Below are 22,290 nucleotides of genomic sequence, written 5' to 3' on the forward strand. Positions count from 1 at the left end.
TTGTTTGTTTCTCTTGTCACAAAGCAGACATTTGGGAAGAGGAGACTTTCAGTCAGAAAACAATTTCACCAGATTAACCTGTAGACAAGCCTTGGCGCATTTTCTTCATTGATAATTAATATGTGAGGACCCAGCTCACTGTGGGCAGTGCCACACCTATGTTGGTGGTACTGGGTGCTATAAGAAGCAGACTAAGTGAGCTATGGTGAACAAGCCAGCAAACAGCACTCCTTCACAGCCTTTGCATCTGCTCCTGAGTCCAGGTTCTTGCTCTGTTTACTTCCTACCCCGACTTACCCCAGGAACGGGGTGTAAAGAGAGAGTGTTATCCTGAGATAAACTCTTCCCTCCACAAGTTGTTTATGATCATAGTGTTTGGTCACAGCAATGGACACCTTAAATTAAGACACCATGTAAACCACTGAGGAACATGGGATTATGTCATTTGCAGAAAATAGATGTAAGTGAATATAATTGTCACATTAAATGTCTAATATTGATAAAGACAAGGACAGGATGCTTTTTTTTCATTTGAATGTCTAGGTTTTATGAAAAATAAAATTGCATGTGTATATGATGTGAACAAACTAAAGGTTTTATTGGTCAGTAAGGAGGACAAATCAGAGGCAGGATGAGAGAGGAGGCGGGTGGTGTGGGCACAGTACACACACACTGTAATCTTATATGCACATGTCCTTATGAAGACGCATCACACTGTGCGATGGAGTGAGTACACTATGCCCATTGAAGATATGTTTTCAAGCTGAGCAGTGATGGTGCACACCTTGCATCCCAGCACTCAGGAGGCAGGGCTGGATCTTGGAGTTGGAGGCAAGCTGGGTCTATAGAGTGAGTTGCAAGACAGAGTGCCAATGGGACACAGAGAAACCCTGTCTCAAAACACACCCTCCAAAGATAAGGATATATTTTCTTATTCTGAATCCTGTTCAGTTCTACCTCTGATTTTGAGACAGGAAGTTCATTTTGCTCTTTTCTGTGTGGTAATTCCATACATGTTGGTACTTGATAGTTGATTATATCATTGTTGTCAGCTATACTCAAATTTATTGTCTCCCAGCTTGTTCTGCTAACTCAATATTGAATGTAAGATTTTGGAATGTATGATTTGTTCTTTTGTGTTATACTTTAGCTACATTCTGATAGCGTGAATTTAAGAAAGTGATAGCATGCTTCCTTCCTTTACTTGTTTAGACATAGCTTACAGAGTTGTGTTATTATGTGCCATTGCTTGAGTATTTGTTCAGAATTTCCCCAGACCCTCCTGAGCACCAATATCTGAAAGTAAGCAAGCCCTTAGATTACACTACATCCTATAGAGCTGTAACCCATACATGTTCTCCATGTGCCTCAAATCCCTATAAAATACTAACATACTCAGCACAGTATAAAAAATACAGGATATGGTAACTTTTAGAGAGTACTGAACACATAACATAGGCAAAATATTTTTCAGAGATACTCATCCTAATAAAATTTCCAAAGTAAAATGACTACATTAGCATAGATGAAAGGATACATATTTAATGATAAATGCCGAATCAGCATATGTAGATTGTGGATGTGCCACAAGAAGCCACAAGCAGCCATTGTTCCCTGCTTCAAAACAGGAAGTGACATTATTCTGATGCTTAATCATAAAGATTATTGTAGTAGAAGAAGATGGGTTGGATTAGTGCATACAGAATGGCATCTTCAGCAAAGCCTGATGACCTACCTGTAGCTAATCCTCAGAACTCACATGGTGGAAGGAGAAAACCAGACCCAAGGAGCACCTCTAAACTCCACATGCACAGAGGCACATCCATGGTTTCCTTCAACTGAATAAGTGCAATGCACATTTTGAAAGATTTATTTATTCTTTATACAATAAGATTCTTCTTCCACATTGATTTGCAACACTTTGTTTCCAACAATGTAATCCATAGTTCTGGAATAAGCAGCAAGCAAACCATGCTTAATGATTAGATTGAGTCACACACACCAGCATCATAGACATCTTTGCACATCAAGCAAAGATTCTTAGGGTAATTAAAAACAACCGTGCATTGACAGTCACTTCCTCTCCTTTCAGTGCTACCTGAAAATGCTGATGCTGCACCTTCAGCAGGGGAACAGGGAGAGCCACCAGTGGGGATGGCGAAGGTAAGGTGGCTTTTCCTTTCTCTACTATAGAAAGGTTACATTATCCCCTTACATTGTAGTGGATATATCATTTGATTAACAGAAGACAAGTGCATCATGGGCATTAAAGGGCTTACTTAGAAAAAACAGGAAATGGAATCGGACCAGCTTGTTCCTGAACATTGTACAACCGAACACAGAAGCTTGCAGTGTCTTTTAGCACAGTTTGTATGAGGAAACCATTTCTCCTGAAGAAAAAAGTTCCTCTTTAGAAAAATGTACAGTTTAACTCAGAAGTTGACAACCACTTCTGGTTCCTGTAATTTTAATGAAGTCTGTGTATGCTCCACAGAGACCACTGTAAGGGAAGTTTCCAGTGTGTGGGTGTTGAGTGGTAAGACATGAGTATTGGTGTAAATAATTGAGGCCCTGGTGTAGAAAAGATTAATGTCACAATCAGGTTATAAAATGCTTAACCATGTTGCAGTGTGGCTTAGGAGCTACTCAGAAGAGACTAAACAGTGTTATATAATCTGGCCTTCAAGCCAACAAAAGTGAGAAGTTGCCCAAACTATAGAGCCCCAGTTGTTGCGTTGCACCTTCATAGAACATACTCATATATAGGACTCTTATCCATTTCCACTGGCATCATACCATGTTGACATGCATTCCAAAGACCCATGCAAGCAGAACTCAGCATGGCCTATGCCTCATACTGTTTCCTTTAAATTTCAGGAGGAGAGGAAAAAACGTAGACACAGTATGTATTATAGGATCTCTTAAGCTACATTTTAGAAAGGAATTGCGTAAACACTGGATATCCTTTTGACTATAATACCTCTGTGCTCTAACTCACCTGCTGGAAAGAACTTGTATTCGGTTGTTTGTTTTTCTCTTAAGTATTACCTTAACCAACTAAGAAGAAAGTCTTTGTGTCCTCGTGAAGAGTTGGTGGGTGAAAGCATTGTAATGGCTGTAGCTGTGTCCACGTGGCTCTAAGAAGGGTTAGCGTGATGCCCATCGGGCAGCACACTCACACAGCATGCTCAGTCATGTGGCTCTTTCTTTTGTCTTTTCATATGCATCTATATTTAGGCTTTATCTGTGATTCTTGTGATGTCCATTCATTGCCTAACTGATTGTTCACTACATGCAGTGATCTTCCTGACACACCAGTCTCACTCTGATGACTGTACCTGGAACAACAGTCAAACCAAATTCTCAGTAGCTCTTAGTTTTCTTGAGTTTTCTGCCAATAAGCTGACATGACTCCCTGTTATAACTGCATTCTCAGTCTTTTCCATATTAAGAGGAATTTGTCGGAAGAAAACCGTAACCCCTCAGGACACAAAAACACCTTCAGCCTCTGAGGGTCCTTCGACAAAAACAACTGAAAAGAACACCAAAGGTACTGTGGAAATTTTATTATTTTGTCCAAATATATATAGTAGCTAAAACTTATTTTCTTTCACATGTAAACCTATAGATAAATTAATATTGTATTTACACATGAATATATACACAAATAATGTTCATTTATATATGCATCACATATATACATATATGTGTATTTATAGATATAAAATCTTAAAATTTAAAATTAAAATGCATTTAATGTTACCTTGCACTCTATTCAATGGCATGAACCAGTGTAAGGCAGAGGCTTATCTTCTGTGAGTCACTGAAGCGTCCCCTAATATAGACAGGAATGTGTGAACCATTCTCTCATACTTTCTCTCACAGTTCCTTGATGTAGTAATTCTTGAATGTCTCATGACTGAGGGTAAAATTCAAGTACATATATACATATATGTGTATTTATAGATATAAAATCTTAAAATTTAAAATTTTAAGTACCAGAATTCCTGGTCTTTATCTGAATGGCTAGGGTCCTAGGAATGGTCATGTTACACACTGGACTTGGAGAGTGAGACCATGGGAAAGATATCAGTAAAGGTTAGGAAAATGGCAGGTTTGAAAGTCTGTAAGCGTGCATTGTCATTTGAAGAATGTCTTTCCCAGGACACTTGCTCTTTTCAGGCGGTGCCACTACCTGAAGTCCAAGTTTTTGCTCACAGTAGCTACACATTAATGTCTGCCTCACCTATTTCCCCAGTTATGGAAAAATATTGTAAATAAAACAACCTTAAAAAAAAGGAATGGTTTGATTTTCAATGAAATTTAAGCTTTACAGACCATAAACAGGGTAAAGCTATCCACCAGACAGAAATTTGTGACGAAGTCAAACTACAATCTAGTTCAAAACAAACAAACAAGCAAACAAAACAGAAGAACAAATGTCTGTTTTCAGCTCACTTTCTTCTTTTTCACATAGTCTTGATCTTTTCCTAAGCAACAATGTCAGCAGAGTTTATTTAGCTTCCCCCCTCAGCTAAACTAAATGCTATCATCTAATACTTGCATGTCCAGTGTCTGAGCATCATCTATCTGACAGCTGAGATTAGCCATGACAATGTCCATGAAGTTTTGCCTTTCAGTTTGTGTACTAACCTGGATAGAGGCAGCCTGTCTGATGAGGGACAATGTTTTTCTCCTGTGCTCACAGGATCCTGTAGATAATAATCTAGCAGTGTAGGCCCAATGATGCTGAAGAAACAGAGTCCCTTCCTGTCATCTTTCAGGAGTTGTAGCAGCCCGTACATGATCTTCTGTTCACTGCTAAACTTTGCTTCATGTGGGACCAACATAGTAGAGTTGTTAGGTTACCAAATGGCTGTTTACTCTGACAGAAGTACCATATCTGCAATGCCCTGTTAAGTACAGGCTTGGTGTTAAATGTAGCTCATTTGCAGCCAATGCTCCTCAACCTGGACTGCCATTCAGGATGACTGAGGTAATCAACATATCACAGCCTCTGATCTATCAAGTGAGGATGGAACTGATCTCTGGCCCCAGCATTGCCTCTTTTTAAGAAATATTTGGTTCAGGCTCTAAGATGCAAAGGGTAGTTAGGGAATTTCCATAAAGAACTGTCCATATCCCATGAGCAATGAGGTTCAGCTCTTCTGGAAGCCATCTTGCCATAGGCTGCATCTGTCCTCTGTGTTGGCCACAATTGTCATTTTCTCCTGTGATCATCTGGCCTGCTTGACTTTGAAGGGAAATGAATTTATAACCTGAGGAGTGTGTTTCTTTCCAGTGTCTTCCCTCTTCACTAGGTTCAAGGCCTTTGTCTTCAGAAGTGTGTCTGATTTTCCTGCATTCCATCATTGTACAACTAGGCATGGTCCCCTTTATAGGCAGTCTCTCTAGTGTTAATGTTTTGTGTCTCCTCACTAGAAACATGAGAGCTCTTGTTTCTGAGCAAAGTGTCTCTAGCATCTGCCCCATAGTCATCCATCTCCTTTCTTTAGCCACTTCCTCTGGGTGCCATGTTGTCTCTAGACCTGTACTTAGAAATGTATCAAAGTGTGGATACTCTTTCCACCTGGTAATAATGAAACATTGCTCAAGGAGTCCCCATGTTGAGTTTCTATGTGCCTAGTCTTTGTTTCCAATAATTTTTCTCTCCCTTGATAATCTCATCAGAGTCAGGAGACCACTGAAAGAGAAGAGGACAGAACAGAAAACTTCTAGGAGCCTACATGCCCAGAAAGATGGTGGAATCTTAATAGATCATTTGGCCCATTTCATTTCCTGGTAGGCAGAGGTGAAAGGCATGACCCCAGCCAGTTCTGAGACTGAAGGCAGGTTTATTTTTTCCCAATCTGCTTTTATACCACTTTAATTACATACAAGTATTAAGGTCAGTCCTGGGTTGAGGAACTAACAATACAAAAGATGCAAATAGTCAAGGAACAAGCAAGACAATAAACACAAATAGTCAAAGAACAAGCAGGGCAATATCCAAAGTCCTGTGATCACCTCCATGATCACTGTTTCTAAGGGCTTCTCAGGATGACCAAAATATCTGAGCCTACTTCTCTGTCCTAGCCCAAAGTCATATTCATTGGGGAACCCTACTTCTTTGTTCTATCTTAAGATTTAGATTCCTGCCTGAAATTACTTCCTTGTCATAGCCCAATGTCAGACTCTTGGCTGAAGCCCAATTTCTTGTCCTTGGCCAATGTCACATTTCTTCAAAGCAGCCCCAAAGCTATCCACAATTCTGCAAGCTCTTTGTACATTTATAGCCATCTCATTCTTTAGGTTAGGGAAGTATGTATGATTTTGTTAAAGATATTTTCTGGGACTTTGAGCTGGGAATCTTCTTCTTTTTCTATTCCTGTTATCCTTAGGTTTGGTTTTTTTTTAATAGTGTCCCAGATTTCTTGGGTGTTTCATATCACAATCTTTGTAGGTTTAGCATTTTCTTTGACCAGTGTATCAATTTCTTCTATCATGTCTTCTAAGCCTGAGATTCTCTCTTCCAATTCTTGTATTCTGTTGGTGATACTTGTATCCATAGTTCCTGTTCCAAGATTGCCTAAGTTGTGTTTTCCTTCTTGCTTTCATTTCCATTTTCAGTTCTTGACCAGTTTTATTAATTTCCTGTTTGATTGCATTTTCCTGGATTTCTTTATTTCTTCCCTCTTTAAAGGACTCTGTGTTTGATTGTATTTTTGTGTATTTCTTAAAAGGATTTATTTGTTTCCTCTTTAAAGTCCTCTACCATCTTCATTAGATTAGATTTAAGGACATTTTCTTGTGCTTCACGTGTGTTAGGATATTCATAGCTTGCTATTGTAAGATTACTGGGTTTTAGTGGTGCCATGTTACCCTTGTTTTTATTATTATTATTATTATTATTATTATTATTATTATTATTATGTTTTTATGCTGACCTTTAGGTATCTTGTTATGCCTTGTTTTATCAGGTGTAATAGTCCCTGATGGCAATAGGCCTCTGTGATTGCAGATAGAGCTGGTTGACCCAGATGGCAATAGGCCTCCTGAGATGCTGACAGAGCTGGTCATCCCTGATGGCTTCAAGCCTCTTGTTGTTTGAGTGGCAGCAGGCCTCCAGGGATACAGGCAGAGCTCATGGTTCCTTATGGCTACAGGCCTCTGGCATTGCAGGTAGGGAAATGGATAGGTAGATGGAGCACAGAGGGGATGGGGCAAACCTTATGGCTGCTGGGCTTGCTGGGAAACTCAGTGATCTTGATTCAGTGTCTTGATTCAGGCATGAGGATCTCACCTGGTTGTCCCAAGTGGCTGCAGGCCTCCAGAGATGCAGTCAAAGCTATAGTCCAGGGAATAAAGTACAAAAGGGACAGAGTGGAACTCGCTGCTCCTGAGTTTGCTGGGTCAGCTTTATTTACATCATTCTATGCCTCCTTTTCCCCAGTCCAACTCATCCTATGTTCTCCCGTCAAATATATTACCTCTTCTATTATAACTATTGTTACATAAACATAATTCCATTTCATGTTGCTCTTATGTATATATGTTTAGTGCTGTTAATTTGGAATTAGATAATCTATGAGGGGGCCCACTCGTAGAAAAAACGGATTCTCTGTACACAACCATTGATTACCTGCAGCTCTTGTTATACAGTGGCATATCAATAGAGGTTGTCTTGATGCTGGTCCTGTTTAAGGAACTACATGGTTGAGATTTCATGGCCTTATCATCCTTGTCACTTCTTTTGATCAGGTCATTCGTATACTTAGCACTTTCTTTTTCTAGTTCTTTGTATATTCTGGATATGAATGGTATAGCAGAGATACAGCTGGCAAAGATTCTGTCTCTTCTATTTTCATCTTCAGAGTTGATTTTTGTTGTCGTTATTCAGCTCTTTTTTGTTGTTTTATGAGTTATATCTATCCATTTTGGCCTTAATTACTGAGTAAATGAAGTCCTATTCAGAAAGCCTTTGGGTGCTGCCTCTGTGTTTGTATGGCTTCTAAGGTTTCACTTTTAGGCCTTTGATCCATTTAGAGTCGATTTGGGGCAAGGTGATAGACAAAGCTCTAATTTTACTACCGAACATGTGCTTTCCCTCTTTCCCAGCCTTCCCCTCACCATTAGTTGAAGATGCTGTCTTGTGTTTATTTGGGATAATGGTCAAGTATGAAAAGCTTTAATTGTGTGCACGAGTTTTCTGTTTTATTGATACACATATCTATTTTGTGCCATTTCTATGCTATCTTTATTACTAAAATTGCAATATAGCATAATATCTGGGATGTTACTCCCGCCAACATTGTCCCTTGCACAGGATTGCTTTGGCCACTTTGAATCTTTTGTGCTTTCACATGAATTTTAGAACTTTTGTAAATACAAAAAAAATTGTGAAATGTTACATGAATTTTGATTTTTATTTCATTGACTATTGAAACTTCTTTGGTCAGATGATCATTGTTCATTCTACCAATCTAATGCATAATGAGGTTTCCATTTTCTAGTGTTTCCTTCAGAGATATAAAGCTTTCACTGTAGAGATCTTTCACTTCCCTTTAAAAATTTACTTCTAAAGAATTAATTTTGGAGGCCTTAATGAACACAAAAGTTTCCTTGATCTCTTTCTCAGCTTGCTTTGTATTGGTTTATACAAAACTTTCTGATTTTTAAAGTTGAATATCTATTCTAGCACTTTACTGAAGTTATTGCTTATTTCTGTTGGGGTTTTGGAGATCTATACTTACATAAAACATCATCTTTACAATAGAGGTAATTTTAGTTTTTCTATTTTTATACACTTGGGTGAAGGTTCTGAGTTAGCTTCAGTAAGTTGAAGTGCATATATGACTGCTATCCCTGGCCTGGGTCTGGGGGTAGGCAGCAGGAACAGGAGGAATGGAGTCAGATTTACCAAGAGAAATCACAAATCCAGCTTCTACCTGGGTCTTGAGGAATTCACAGATACAGAGACATGTGGCAACAGTCCCGTTTCCAACTAGTCCAAAAAGCAAATGAATCTGGCTCCTACTTGGATCTGAAACTGAGAAGTGAGATGGGGTAAGGGTCTTAGATGAGAGCAAACACAAGAAAACCCAAGACTATAGACTCCTCCTGTCTCTGGATCTACATGATCTGAATAGATGGGCAGATTGCCCAGGGAAATATGAGTATCCTAGGTCACACTAAGGACAAGGAGTTGCCCTTCCCATGGAAATGGATGACTCTACCAAGGCCATGAATTAACCTGAAACTGAAATCTCCAGAACATATATGACAAACGGGGAGAAATAGATCCTACAAGTTGTTCTCTGAAACATAAAACTCTCACCAAAGAAAATACATGTGAAAACTTAATTTCATAATACACAATCAAAGATGGATTATTACATTACTTTGGGTTCTCCCTGTCTTGAAATGTAGCATTTTTGTTCCTCATATCTCTCCAGGTCTTTCTTTAATTTGCCTTCAAAGGAAGACAGGCTAGCAGCAACCTAAGCAACTTACTCATTAAGTCTAGTCCCATACATTTGCTAAGTTGACAGACTTTTACCCACACCAAGCAAGGATGCTGCATAAGTTGTAAGCAGTACCATGAGCTGACTGTCACTTTCTGTCCCACTAGATCTACCAGAAAATACTGACAACCAACTTACACCAGATGACCAAAAACGCACACCAGACACTATGGAGTCGGTAAGAAGGCCTTTCTTAAGGTAGAAATGTTACTTTAGTGATCTTATTTTTCCATCAAAATTGCATTTTAACAACCATGTTGAGCAAGGTTATCTTAGGCCTTAAGAGACTTAGCTTAATCGAGGGAACATGTAATTGTACTAGCCTCGTCTAATAGAATGGAGCACCAAAGCACCCAGTGTCAAGTATTATAGTCTGTGTGATAGGACCTTTTGTTCTAAAGAAATAGGTTCCTCTTTTGCTAAAAGTTTATAAATTTCATTTAGAAGTTGACAAGCATGTCAGGTTCCCTTGACTTATGTGCAGTATGTTCCACTAAAGTCAGAATGGAGGAAGCTTCATATGTTCAGTGTGGATGCGAAGTGTTAAAACTTACCAAGTTAGCTTTAGTATAAATAATTGAGACAATATTGCAGAAGGGATTAATTCCACAACCCAGTTCTAAAGATGCTCAAGCATGTTGCAGAGTGACATACAGAACACTCTGCAAGGACAAACAGATAGTGGTAGTTAAAGTGGCTTTCAAAATAGAAAAAATGGGAAGTGGCACAACTGAGAAACCCCAGTCTTCTGTGCTACCATCACAGAATATACTAATACATAATCTTTCACTTGTAGATACTTGCCTATGTTGATTGGCATTAAAAAATGTTGACATAGTTTTCAAAGACCCATGCAAACAGAAACTAATGTGACCTGTACTGCATACTGTTTTCTCTCCTTTAAATTTCAGGTGGAAGTAAGAAGGCGCAGACTCAGTATGTATTGCCAAGTCTCTTAAGACACATTGTAGAAACAAGTTGTGTAAATGTTGGGTATACTTATATTTGAATGCAACACAATAATCTAAACTACCTCTTGGGAAGAATTTGGATTTTGTCTTTTAAAATAATAGTTTCCTAAGTTAAAAAAAAAAATAGGCTGAGCTCATTTGTGTATACTCACAGGATCCAGCTATGAACCCAGTACTTAGTTTGGAATGGTGTATACCAGGTTGTGTCTAAACCTGGTTTTGTTCAAGATAGGCATCCAGACTACCCACTCCAATCTCCAATGAGAAGCTATTGAATTACCATAATAAGATACACATTTTACCTACAAAATAAGAGTTCAGACTTCATTTCATATGGTGTTTTTGTTTCTTTATGGTGGTATTCTTCTGAAGACTAAACCAGAGCGCAGTGGTAAGTGATGAGGCTCTTCATGCAGATCAAGAGACACTTTGTGGAGCAAGGACTTAGTAATGCCCATATTCCATCTTTCCAGAATCATCTTTCAGTACGTCAAAAATACAGAGAGCCCAGACACTGGCATGACTACCATAGTGAGCAAAAGCTCAGGGCATTGCTCTTCATCTGCCTGCAGACATCCACAAGCATGAGAGGTAGAAAAGCCCAGATGCTCCTAGTCAGATCATAGATTCTGAGAATAGGAGCCCGACACTGCATGAGAAGTTGGGCTGGGTGATTTTCTCACAGGCTTTTATCATACATGGCTCATTTCACAAACACTGGTAAAGTGGGAAAATATTCTCCTCAGGATAGAGCACACCAATTGTTTATGCAATACCACATGCTCAGCTCTGAAAACATATACATACAAAACACAATAATAACATTGTACAGGCTGAGCATGCTCCAGTTATGTAAGTAGGAATGCACACACACACACACGGATGTAACAACAGTAATGAAAACAGTAGCCATTATTTGGAAGAGGACAAGGAGAGGTATATTGATATATAGGAAGATTCACAGTGAGAAACAAACATGGGATTTGATGTGAATATTATATTAAAAATAGTGTTTTAAAAAAAATAAGTACATATATTTTTTGCTCCATTTTGGTTTATTTTGTCACATTTAGTTTTTATCTCTTAGAAGCCTGTTATTATTTTTTTCTAATGAGAGTCACAAAGGGAGTGGATCCAGAGGGAAGCGTGGTAGCAAGGAACTGGGGGGAGCAAAGAGAAAAGAAAACACAATTAGGATATATTTTATGAGAAAAGAATCTATTTTCAATGAAAGGGTAAAAAATTAAAAATGCTCTCCTGTGAATTCTAGATACTTAATAGAACAAAAATAAAAGTACTGTATATACATATATAACATAAAAAAATAACAAAAAGACTTTGTATGTAGATAACATTAGTGTGAACACTAAGAGCCATTCACCTTATGGACAATGTCCTCTAGGACCTCCAGCCACCACGTGGCTAGATATACATACAGACTCAGATTTTTAGAAATTGATTTTTAAAGCTAGATGTATTTTTATTTTAGGTATGTGAGTGTTCACCTGTTTTAATATATGTGCAGCATTTGCATCTATGTTTCATTTGTAGCCTCAAACTGGCTGTTGGGTTCCTCGGAACTGAAATTACAGACAGTTGTGTCTCTAGCTGACTTGTGTGTGTTAGAAACAGAAAGAGTCCTGTGTCCTCTACAGGAGCATCAGGGGATATTACCCTCTGAGTGGTCTCTTTAGCTGCTGGCATCAGGCTTTGCAGTATGAGCTAGACTCTGAGCGATAGCAGGACTTCTTTCACTGGTGGACAAAATTCATACTGCCCCTGAGGGTGAGCACTTGGTGGATCTATATAGGCAGCAGTTAGGAGTACGAAGGCATCTTATTGTGAACATGGTGTCTGTGTGAGCTTGTTTACAGGTTACATAGTTTACATGTTATATAGTTACATGGTCTACATTACATAAGCTTGCTACAGAGGGCTTTGTTTCAGAAAAGCTAGTTTTAGAGGGAGCCTGTGGCTCAGTTGGAACCCATTGTTCAGTTATAGGCCTATCCTTTCTAAAACATGGGTTTGATCATCTATTATGCATAAAATGTGCTGTGGTGGTACAACTTTATAAACCAGTCCTTCAGAGTTACAGATAGGAAAATTCTAAGTTCCAGGTCATCTATCATAGTGGCATTCAGACCACCCTGGTATAGAGACATTGTTTCTGCACCATAGAAAGGAACAAGAGGGAGAGTGGAGCTTTGTCAGTTGCCCCTGTTGAGTCTGTGTATGGAGGACTTTGTGGAAACAGAGCTTTTGGGTTGTTTTTTGTTTTTGTGTTTGGTTTTTTTGTTGTTGTTGTTTTTTGTTTTTTGGTTTTTTTTTTTTTTGGTTTTTCGAGACAGGATTTCTCTGTGTAGCCCTGGCTGTCCTGGAACTCACTCTGTAGACCAGGCTGGCCTCGAACACAGAAATCTACCTCCCTCTGCATCCCAAGTGCTGGGATTAAAGGCATGTGCCACCACTGCCCATCTGGAAACAGAATTTTTATGAGGAATGAGTAAACAGCGTCTTGCATGCACACAAACTGGTGGAGACTCTGCTATTCTCTTAGCTAGACTTAGTTCAGGCTAGCCACACAGTTTTGGGGGACATATTATCACCTATAATGACACCAAGCTACTTTTTCAGGTTCCTCTAGTTCAGATTGTATCTAGGTGTGGCCAGATAAAAAAGAACTTCCCTTTTTCACACCTTCATGTGAGAACTGGATTGGTGTGACTTGGAGACTGAGTCATTACTGGGACATCTGTAAGCATTGGTACCCTCCCAACTTTGTTCCCTAATGATCAGACTCAATTACTAAAAGGCAGGTGACAGTATGAGGATGGTTGAGGAAGGCCCTATTTACTAATCCAGGAATCCCACAGCTTCTTTGGGGTTGAAAGGTAGAGTACTTTCAGTTGTTTCTGTCAGGGAAGATGGCCACTGATGCATGAATGCAGCTAACACTGTAACCTTGGGTAAAAAGTCAGAAGTTTTCACAGCTTCTTACCTCCCTACATCCCATGAAGGCAACACCATACATTGTCATGAGATGTAGTGTATAAGGGTTGAGGAAAGAATGAAGAGTAAACAAGTCTTCTACAATGTTCTGGAGTAAAAACATTCCTGGCTCTGGGTACATTTACTCCTAGGTAGCTGAGTTCTTCTGGCATGTCACAGACATCACGGGGCTCTCCAGCAGTACCTGTGTTTTTTCCTACAGTATACACTAAAGAGATCCATTCCAGCCTAGAGAGTCTCATGGGAAGTCCTTCTCAACCAACTAAGAGGAAAGCCTTCATGTCCCAGTGAAGAGTTGGTCATTGAAGGCATTGAGTGGCTGTTGCTGTGTCCATGTGGCTCTAAGAAGGGTTAGCATGATGCCAATCAAGCAGCACACTCACACAGCATGCTCAGTCATGTGACTCTTTCTTTTGTGTTTTCATATGCATCTATATTTAGGCTTTATCTGTGATTCCTGTGATGTCCATTCAATGCCTAACTGATTGTTCACTACATGCAGTGATCTTCCTGACACACCAGTCTCACACTGATGATTGTACCTGGAACAAGCAGTCAGATCAAATGTACAAACATGCAGCAATTGTTCATTTCCTCTCATTTTCTGCCAAGAAGCTGACACAACTTCCTCTTTTTAATGCATTCCCAGTAAGTTTACTAATAAAGACAATTAAAGAGAAGCAAGCTATGGACACTCAGAATGCGATGGGACCTGAAGTCCATAAGGATACTTCAGCTGAAACTACTGTACACAGTAAGAAAGGTACTGTGGGAATTTTGTTTAATTGTCTCTAGTGGTTGACAGTTTGTCGCATATATCAATCTACAGAAAAGTTTAAGGCTATTTTCCTATGTAGACAATGCTGATATATCTAGGTCTTTAACCGAAATACAACTACAGAATTTTCAAATGCATGTAATGTTTGGTCTCTCCTTCAATAGCATGAACCTGTGTAAAGCTGAGGCTCATCTTCCATGAGTTGGTAGGGTTTCCCCTGGTATAGACAGGAATTGGGTGAACTGCCCTCTAATACTGTCTCTCCTACACGGGTGATGTCAATTGAATATAGCAGAGTTTTCTCAAGAATGACTTGGTAAACATCCAATGACTCATGACTGAGGGTTAAAGTCAAACCAGGTAACAAAATTCCTCATCTTAATGAAGTGGCAAAGACCCCGGAAGTAGTCAGGTTCCACCTGTGTTTGAAGGTAAGAATGTGGGAGAAAGATATCATTAAGTATGGGGGGAGGGGATGTTTGTGCACTTTTCCTCTTACAGGTGCACAGTGCTCACAGTGCCTGGGCTGCTTGTGCTTTAGTGCCATTGTGTCCTTTGTACCCAGTTATCCCCAGAATATTTACTTCTTTCAGCCTGTGATACTACCAAACCTTTAGGGTTTCAGGTTCAGTGACTAGTGCTATGTTTTAATTGTTCCCTATCTGAATAATGTTTGTAGTTATTGCTACAAAATACCATGAAGGAAACAGTGTAAAGAAGTAATAGTTTATTTTTCAGACCATAAAAATAGGGAAGTTATATAATTGGGTATCTGTGGCAGGATCATATTACAACTTGTCCAAAAAAAGGTGTGGGGACCTTGCAGATATATATATACATTGCAAAGAAGAAATGATATAAAGACCTTTAAACTATGTTTATAAACTCACGGAAGACATATAGATTATCAATTTTACAATGTACTTCTATAAAATGTGCACTACACATGACAAATGATTACAATTTACCTCTTTTTAGTCACACATTTTAAGATTGTATCATTCTTCGCTTTTGAGGGATAATTTGTTTGAATATAAACCTCCACTTTTAAATAGTTGTGCAGAGTAAATGACAGGATGTGCAGATGGTTCAGTGCATAAGAACACCTGCTGTGCACACTAGTACCTTAGTTCGAATCTCCAGGACACATTAAAAAAAAAAAAAAAAACAGTGGGGCATTTCTGTGCAGACTTGTAACCCCAGCACAGTCAGAGCCAGAAAAAGGAAGGTTCTGCTTTTCGCTGGCTTCTAGTCTGGTTCCAGCATCTGCAAGAGACCTTGATTGAAGGAGGGAAGGAGGAAAAGGGAGAAAGCAGGATTGTTTTAATTTAGCCTTCTGATTGTTAGAGAATTTAATGTGACTACTTTATTTATTCCCCCTTCCCCTCAGTCCAACATATCCCATGTTCTCCCTTCAAATATGTCCTCTTCTATACCTATTGTTGTTACATAAACACTTGTGTGCCTTTAATGTTGCTCTTGAGTCTACATGTTTAGTGCTGCTAATTTGAAATCAAGGTCTGAGGATGGTATGCTCCTAGATAAAACTGATATTCTCTCTCTCTCTCTCTCTCTCTCTCTCTCTCTCTCTCTGTCTCTCTCTCTCTCTCTCTCTCTCTCTCTCTCTCTCTCTCAGTGTGTGTGTGTGTGTGTGTGTGTGTGTGTGTGTGTGTGTGTGTCTTTCTAGTCATTGATTGGCTATAGCTCTTGATCTAAGGTGGTAGGTCAGTAGATGCTGCCATGATGCAGGTCCTGTTGGCCAACTGTATTGAGATTTCATGTGTTTACCATCCAGTTCATGTCTAGAAGACACTATCCAGCAGCATATGTCCTGTCCCTCCATCTCTTATAATCTTTCCACTCATCTTCCACAATGTTCCCTGAGCATTTTGACATGTAGGGGTTATCTTGTACATGTCCAAGTTTGGAATCCCACAGTATGTCCTCTGACCTCCACATGCAAACTGAGGCACAGTGGTCCCTCCAAATGGAATACATGTGAAGACTTGTATTTCATCTTACTAATCAGAGACAGATTATTTTATGCTGCATTGGGTTCCCACTGTCTGGAAATGCAGCAATACTGTTACTCATATCTCTCCATGCCTCTCTTTGCTTTTATTTACCTTCAAGGAAAAGCAGTTCAGCAGCAGCCCAGCCATCTCCTTCATTAGGTCTAGTCACATGTGCTAAGTCCTTGTACTTTTATCTACACCAAGCTAAGATGCTACATAAGTGGTAAACAGTACCATGAGCTGACTGTCAATTTCTGTCCCAGTAGATGTACCGGAGCATACTCACAACCCACTTCCTCTAGATGACCAAAAAGGCACACCAGACACTATGGAGTCGGTAAGAAGGCCTTTTTAAAGATAAAAATGTTACTTTAGTGATCTTATTTTTCCATCAAAATCCCATTTTACCAACCATGTTGAGCAGGATTATCTTAGGCCTTAAGAGACTTAGCTCAATCAAGGGAAAGTATAATTGTAGTAGCCTAGTCTAATAGAATAGAGCCCCAAAGCACCCAGTGTTGAGTACTTTTTTTGTTTTATTTTATTTTATTTTATTTTTTATTGGATATTTTATTTACATTTCAGATGCCACCCCCTTTCCCCATTTCCCCTCCCTAGAAAACTCCTATCCCATACCCCCTTCTTCTTTTTCATTTTATACAATTTTTTAATGTTAACCAATGTCTTTATAAATTTGGTAATGCTCAATACCAATCAGAAGTGTAACCTAATACCCAATCTAGATATATCAACTATCTTTGACTGGCGGAGACATGTGAACATCTGCCTCCATGTCTGCCACCCCTCTCTCTTTCTCTCTCATCACCTAGCTCCTCCTCTCCTTCTCCTCTCCTTACTCCTCCCACCTTAGCTCCTCCTACATATCACCCTTCCTGTTACAATAAATCTTTTCTCTCAAAATACAGTTAGAGTATAACTATACCAATTTATGTCAGTTAGGTGCAAGATAGACCTAATACCCAGTCCATCATTTTGTTGACTAACCAGAACCTCTGTCATCTCTCCTAAATAAAACACTTAGTTCTGAACCTGGCTTTTTTTTTTTCTTGGCTTTAGAATGAATGTCAGCTGAAAACCATCCTCTCAAATCTTTTCTCTCAAATTAAATAGCAAGGACTAGCTATGAGAGTATAATTTTTCAACCCCATCAGAAATCCAGAATGACTGAGTTAACTGAAATTATGGGAAGCACAAAGCATACCTTCTAAAACATAGCCAATTTATAGAGACCGCTGAACACCTGGACAGTCTCTATACTACAGAATGTTGGAGCATCAAATCTTCAGCCTTCTGGCCCAGGATCTTCTATCTGACAGACCTAGTGATGCAGAATTATTAAGGGCTGATTACTCTTTCTTGGAAGATATAGTCAGTCGACTATTCTGCAAGTGTGTCCTTTTCTGGACAGTGATTTTTCTATAGATGGAAAGAGGCAATTCTTGCCTAGTGGTTGACTCACCACAATTGGAATAACTCCAAAGATGCTCAATTTCTTCTTAGAATCCAAGACAGGAAGCTGTCAGGAGCAGACAGGTCTCTAATCAAAATGAACATTAATACAGAAATGTTTGTAACGTCAATTCTGTGGATTTCTGATGTTTTGAAAACCAACTATTTATGTAAGGCAATCTGGAGTGTTGTCTGTTAACTCCTCTTAGCTATTTCTAAAGAAAATATAGAAAACACTCTAACAATAAACTCCAAGCCATGAATTTGCTATAGGCCCTTCACTCACAGTCTAACCATCTCAAATAAGTTAAAAAAGTTAAAGAAGGACTGGGTCTAAGCCTTGTATTCCTAAATGTGTTGTTCAGGCGCAATGCCTATGATAGTAACAATATTCATTTCACTTTTATATTAATAAGCAGCTTGTACCAATGAAAACCTTAAATTTGAAATCAAAGTAAATTTTGTACCATTTAAGAGATTATAACTTCATATTAATAACAACTATACACATTTCTATCAGTAGGTTATAGCTATGCAATAAATTCTAGCTAAGCCTCCTGTTCCACCAAAACCACTACTTTTCCCTAGAAAGACAGCCCAATATTAACCACCTCAGTCCCCAAGCCCAGGGAATAGGGGTGCCAACTCTTCATTAACTTCTTCAAGCTGATTATGGGTGTTGAGATATTAGAAGAGGGGTTGGGGGAAGAGTAAATTGATAAGCCTCTGACACTGTGTCTTCACTGCATCCAGCTGGAATTCCAGGACATCAGAGGTTCGAGCAGGTCTGCTCAGCATGCCTGATGAGTAGATACACCAAGGCTATGTATTCTGCAATATACAATTATCAAAAGAAATTTTAGTATCAAGATAATTGTTTGTTTGAATTCTGGAATCTAGTCTTCTGGTGGCCTGCCTCTGTCATGTCTAATCCATATAATTCTGGGAGTTTTTATGAGGGTGTGTTCCCACCATCCTCCCATTTTTGCCTTCTTGCTCTCAAATTTCCCAACATCAGGGAATCCAAACTCCTGGGCACCTAGGCCCTCCACTTCCACTGATTCCTAACCCTTACCCCATTCCAAACACTCCAATTACTATGAGGGTCTGCTCCCACCATCCTCTCATTCCCGCCTCCCTGCTCTTGCAATTCCCCAACACTAGGGAATCCAAACTTTCAGGTACCAAGGCTGTCCACTTCCAATGATGCCTGGCAAGGCCAACTTCAACTACCTATACAGATGGAGCCATGAGTCCCCGCCTTTGTGTTCTTGGGCTGGAGATTTTAGAATGGCTACTCCAGCTTGTTTCTTAGGAGCATTTGCTTGAAAAATTGTTTTCCAGCCTTTTACTCTAAGGTAGAGTCTGTCTTTGCATAAGGTGGGTTTCCTGTATGCAGCAAAATGCTGGGTCCCGTTTATGTATCCAGTCCATTAGCCTATGTCTTTTAATTGGGGAACTGAGTCCATTGATGTTAAGAGATATTAAGGAACAGCGATTGTTGTCTCCTGTTATTTTTTTTATTAGAGGTGACGCTATCTTTATGTGGCTATCTTCTTTTGGATTTGTTGGAAGAGGGTTACTTTCTTGCTCTTTCTAAGGTATAATTTCCCTCCTTGTATTGGAGCTTTCCTGCTATTATCCTTTGTAATTCTGGGTTTGTAGAAAGATATTTTGTACATTTGGTTTTGTCATGGAATATCTTGATTTCTCCATCTATGGTAATTGAGAGTGTTGCTGGGTATAGTAGCCTGGGTTGGCATTTGTGTTCTCTAAGGGTCTGTATGATATCTGTGCAGCATCTTCTAGCTTTCATAGTATCTGGTGAGAAGTCTGGTGTAATTCTGATAGTTCTGCCTTTATATGTTACTTGACCTTTCTCCCTTACTGCATTTAATATTCTTTCTTTGTTTTGTACACTCAGTGTTTTGATTATTATGTGATGGGGGAGGTATTTCATTTCTGGTCTAGTCTAGTTGGCATTCTATAGGCTTTTTGTATGTTTATGGGCATCTCGTTCTTTAGATTAGGGAAGTTTTCTTCTATAATTTTGTTGAAGATATTTATTGGCCCTTTAAGTTGGGAATCTTCACTCTCATCTACACCTATTATCCTTAGGTTTGGTCTCCTCACTGTATCCTGGATTACCTGGATATTTTGTGTTAATAACTTTTTACGTTTTGCATATTCTTTGACAGTTGTGCTGATAGTTTCTATGGTATCTTCTGCACCTGAGAGTCTCTCTTCTATCTCTTGTATTCTGTTGGTGATGCTTGTGTCTATGACTCCTGATTTCTTTCCTAGGTTTTCTATCTCCAGCGTAGTCTCTCTTTGTGATTTCTTGATTGTTTCTACTTCCATTTTTATGTCCTGGATGGTTTTGTCCAATTCCTTCACCTGTTTGGTTGTGTTCTCTTGTAATTCTTTAAGGGATTTTTTTTTGTTTCCTCTTTAAGGGCTTCTACCTGTTTACCTGTGTTCTCCTCAAATTCTTTGAGAGTGTTATTTATGTCCTTCTTAAAGTCCTCTATCATCATCATTAGAAGTGATTTTAAATCTGAATCTTGCTTTCCTGGTGATATGGGGAATTCAGGACTTTCTAGTGCGGAAGAACTAGGTTCTAATGATGCCAAGTTCTCTGATTACTGATTACTATGGTACTGATGCTTATGTTCTTGCGCTTGCCTTTTGCCATCTGTATCTCCTTAGTGCTACCTGCCCTGTCCCTGATTGGAGCCTGTCTTTCCTATTATCTTGGTTGTATCAGAACTGTGTGGGGTGGGTGTAACTGTGTGGGGTAAGCACTGGGACCCAAAATCTGCTCAGTGCTCAAGCACAGACAGGATGCTGCCCAGGTTAGAGCTCTGGGAGCCCCTTTCCTCTGGGTTCTTAGAGATTGGGAGCAGAGCTGGAGCCCAAGATCTGCTCAGTGCTCTGGCCCAGACCAAAGGGAACCAGTGCTCCAGGCCAGGAATGACTTTCTGGGTCCTTGTGGGTCCCAGTTACTCCCTATTTGGGGCAGGCCTTGCTGTCTGCTTACCTAAGATACTGCCTGAGTTAGAGACCCCCACTTCCTATGGGTTCTTAGAGGTTGGAAGCAGAGCTGCCACCCAAGATCTGCTCAGTGCTCTGGCCCTTACTGGAAGGAACCAGTGCTCTGTGCCGGGAGTGACTTCCTGGGTCTTTGTGGGTCCCAGTTACTCTCTGTTTGGGGTGAAGGTTGTTGTCTGCTTACCTAAGATACTGCCAGGGTTAGAGTTCCTTGGAGCCCTGCTTCCTCTGGGTTCTGTGTGATTGGGGGCAGAGCTGCCTTCTTGGATCTGCTCAGTTTCTGGGCCCAGACCGGAAGGAACCCAGTGTCAAGTATTAAAGTCTTTGTGATAGGACCTTTTGTTCTGGAGAAAAAGGTTCCTCATTTGGCAAAAATTTAGAGATTTCATTTAGAAGTTGACAAGCATGTCAGGTTCCCTTGACTTATGTGCAGTATGTTCCAGTAAAGTCAGTATGGAGGAAGCTTCATATGTCCAGTGTGGATGCGAAGTGTTAAAACTTACCACGTTAGCTTTAGTATAAATAATTGAGACAATATTGCAGAAGGGATTAATTCCACAAGCCAGTTCTAAAGATGCTCAAGCATGTTGCAGAGTGACATACAGAACAGTTGGCAGAGGACAAACAGATAGTGATAGTTAATGCGGCCTTTAAAATGGGAAAAGTGGGAAGTGGCACAACTGAGAAACCCCAGTCTTCTGGGCTACCATCACAGAATGTGCTAATACATAATCTTTCACTTGTAGATACTTGCCTATGTTGATTGGCATTAAAAAACATGTTGACATAGTTTTCAAAGACCCATGCAAACAGAAACTAATGTGACCTGCACTTCATACTATTTTCTCTCCTTTAAATTTCAGGTGGAAGAAAGAAAGCGCAGACTTTGTATGTATTGCCAATTTTCTTAAGACACATTGTAGAAACAAGCTGTGTAAATGTTGCGTATACTTATATTTGAATGCAACACAATAATCTAAACTACCTCTTGGGAAGAATTTGGATTTTGTCTTTTAAAATAATAGTTTCCTAAGTTAAAAAAAAATAGGCTGAGCTCATTTGTGTATACTCACAGGATCCAGCTATGAACCCAGTACTTAGTTTGGAATGGTGTATACCAGGTTGTGTCTAAACCTGGTTTTGTTCAAGATAGGCATCCAGACTACCCACTCCAATCTCCAATGAGAAGCTATTGAATTACCATAATAGGATACACATTTTACCTACAAAATAAGAGTTCAGACTTCATCCCATATGGTGTATTCGTTTCTTTATGGTGGTACTCTACTGAAGACTAAACCAGAGCACAGTGGTAAGTGATGAGGCTCTTCATGCAGATCAAGAGACACTTTGTGGAGCAAGGACTTAGTAATGCCCATATTCCATCTTTCCAGAATCATCTTTCAGTAGGTCAAAAATACAGAGATCCCAGACACTGGCATGACTACCATAGTGAGCAAAAGCTCAGG

The 22,290-nt window shown here is 39.5% G+C and overlaps 1 protein-coding gene across 1 annotated transcript in view; it reads left to right on the forward strand.

Annotated features, from left to right (window-relative positions):
• LOC117693628 (uncharacterized) overlaps positions 1-22,290 on the forward strand; it is a 65,992-nt gene that overhangs the window by 22,143 nt on the left and 21,559 nt on the right. Inside the window, exons 8-15 of the mRNA XM_076917335.1 lie at positions 2,093-2,163; positions 2,878-2,902; positions 3,437-3,550; positions 9,632-9,702; positions 10,436-10,460; positions 14,157-14,270; positions 16,567-16,637; positions 21,685-21,709. Coding sequence (XP_076773450.1) covers positions 2,093-2,163; positions 2,878-2,902; positions 3,437-3,550; positions 9,632-9,702; positions 10,436-10,460; positions 14,157-14,270; positions 16,567-16,637; positions 21,685-21,709 — 516 coding nt within the window. The remainder of the gene's footprint in view (positions 1-2,092; positions 2,164-2,877; positions 2,903-3,436; positions 3,551-9,631; positions 9,703-10,435; positions 10,461-14,156; positions 14,271-16,566; positions 16,638-21,684; positions 21,710-22,290) is intronic.

The sequence above is a fragment of the Arvicanthis niloticus genome, chromosome 21 (genome assembly GCF_011762505.2).
Source record: "Arvicanthis niloticus isolate mArvNil1 chromosome 21, mArvNil1.pat.X, whole genome shotgun sequence".
NCBI lineage: Eukaryota > Metazoa > Chordata > Mammalia > Rodentia > Muridae > Arvicanthis > Arvicanthis niloticus.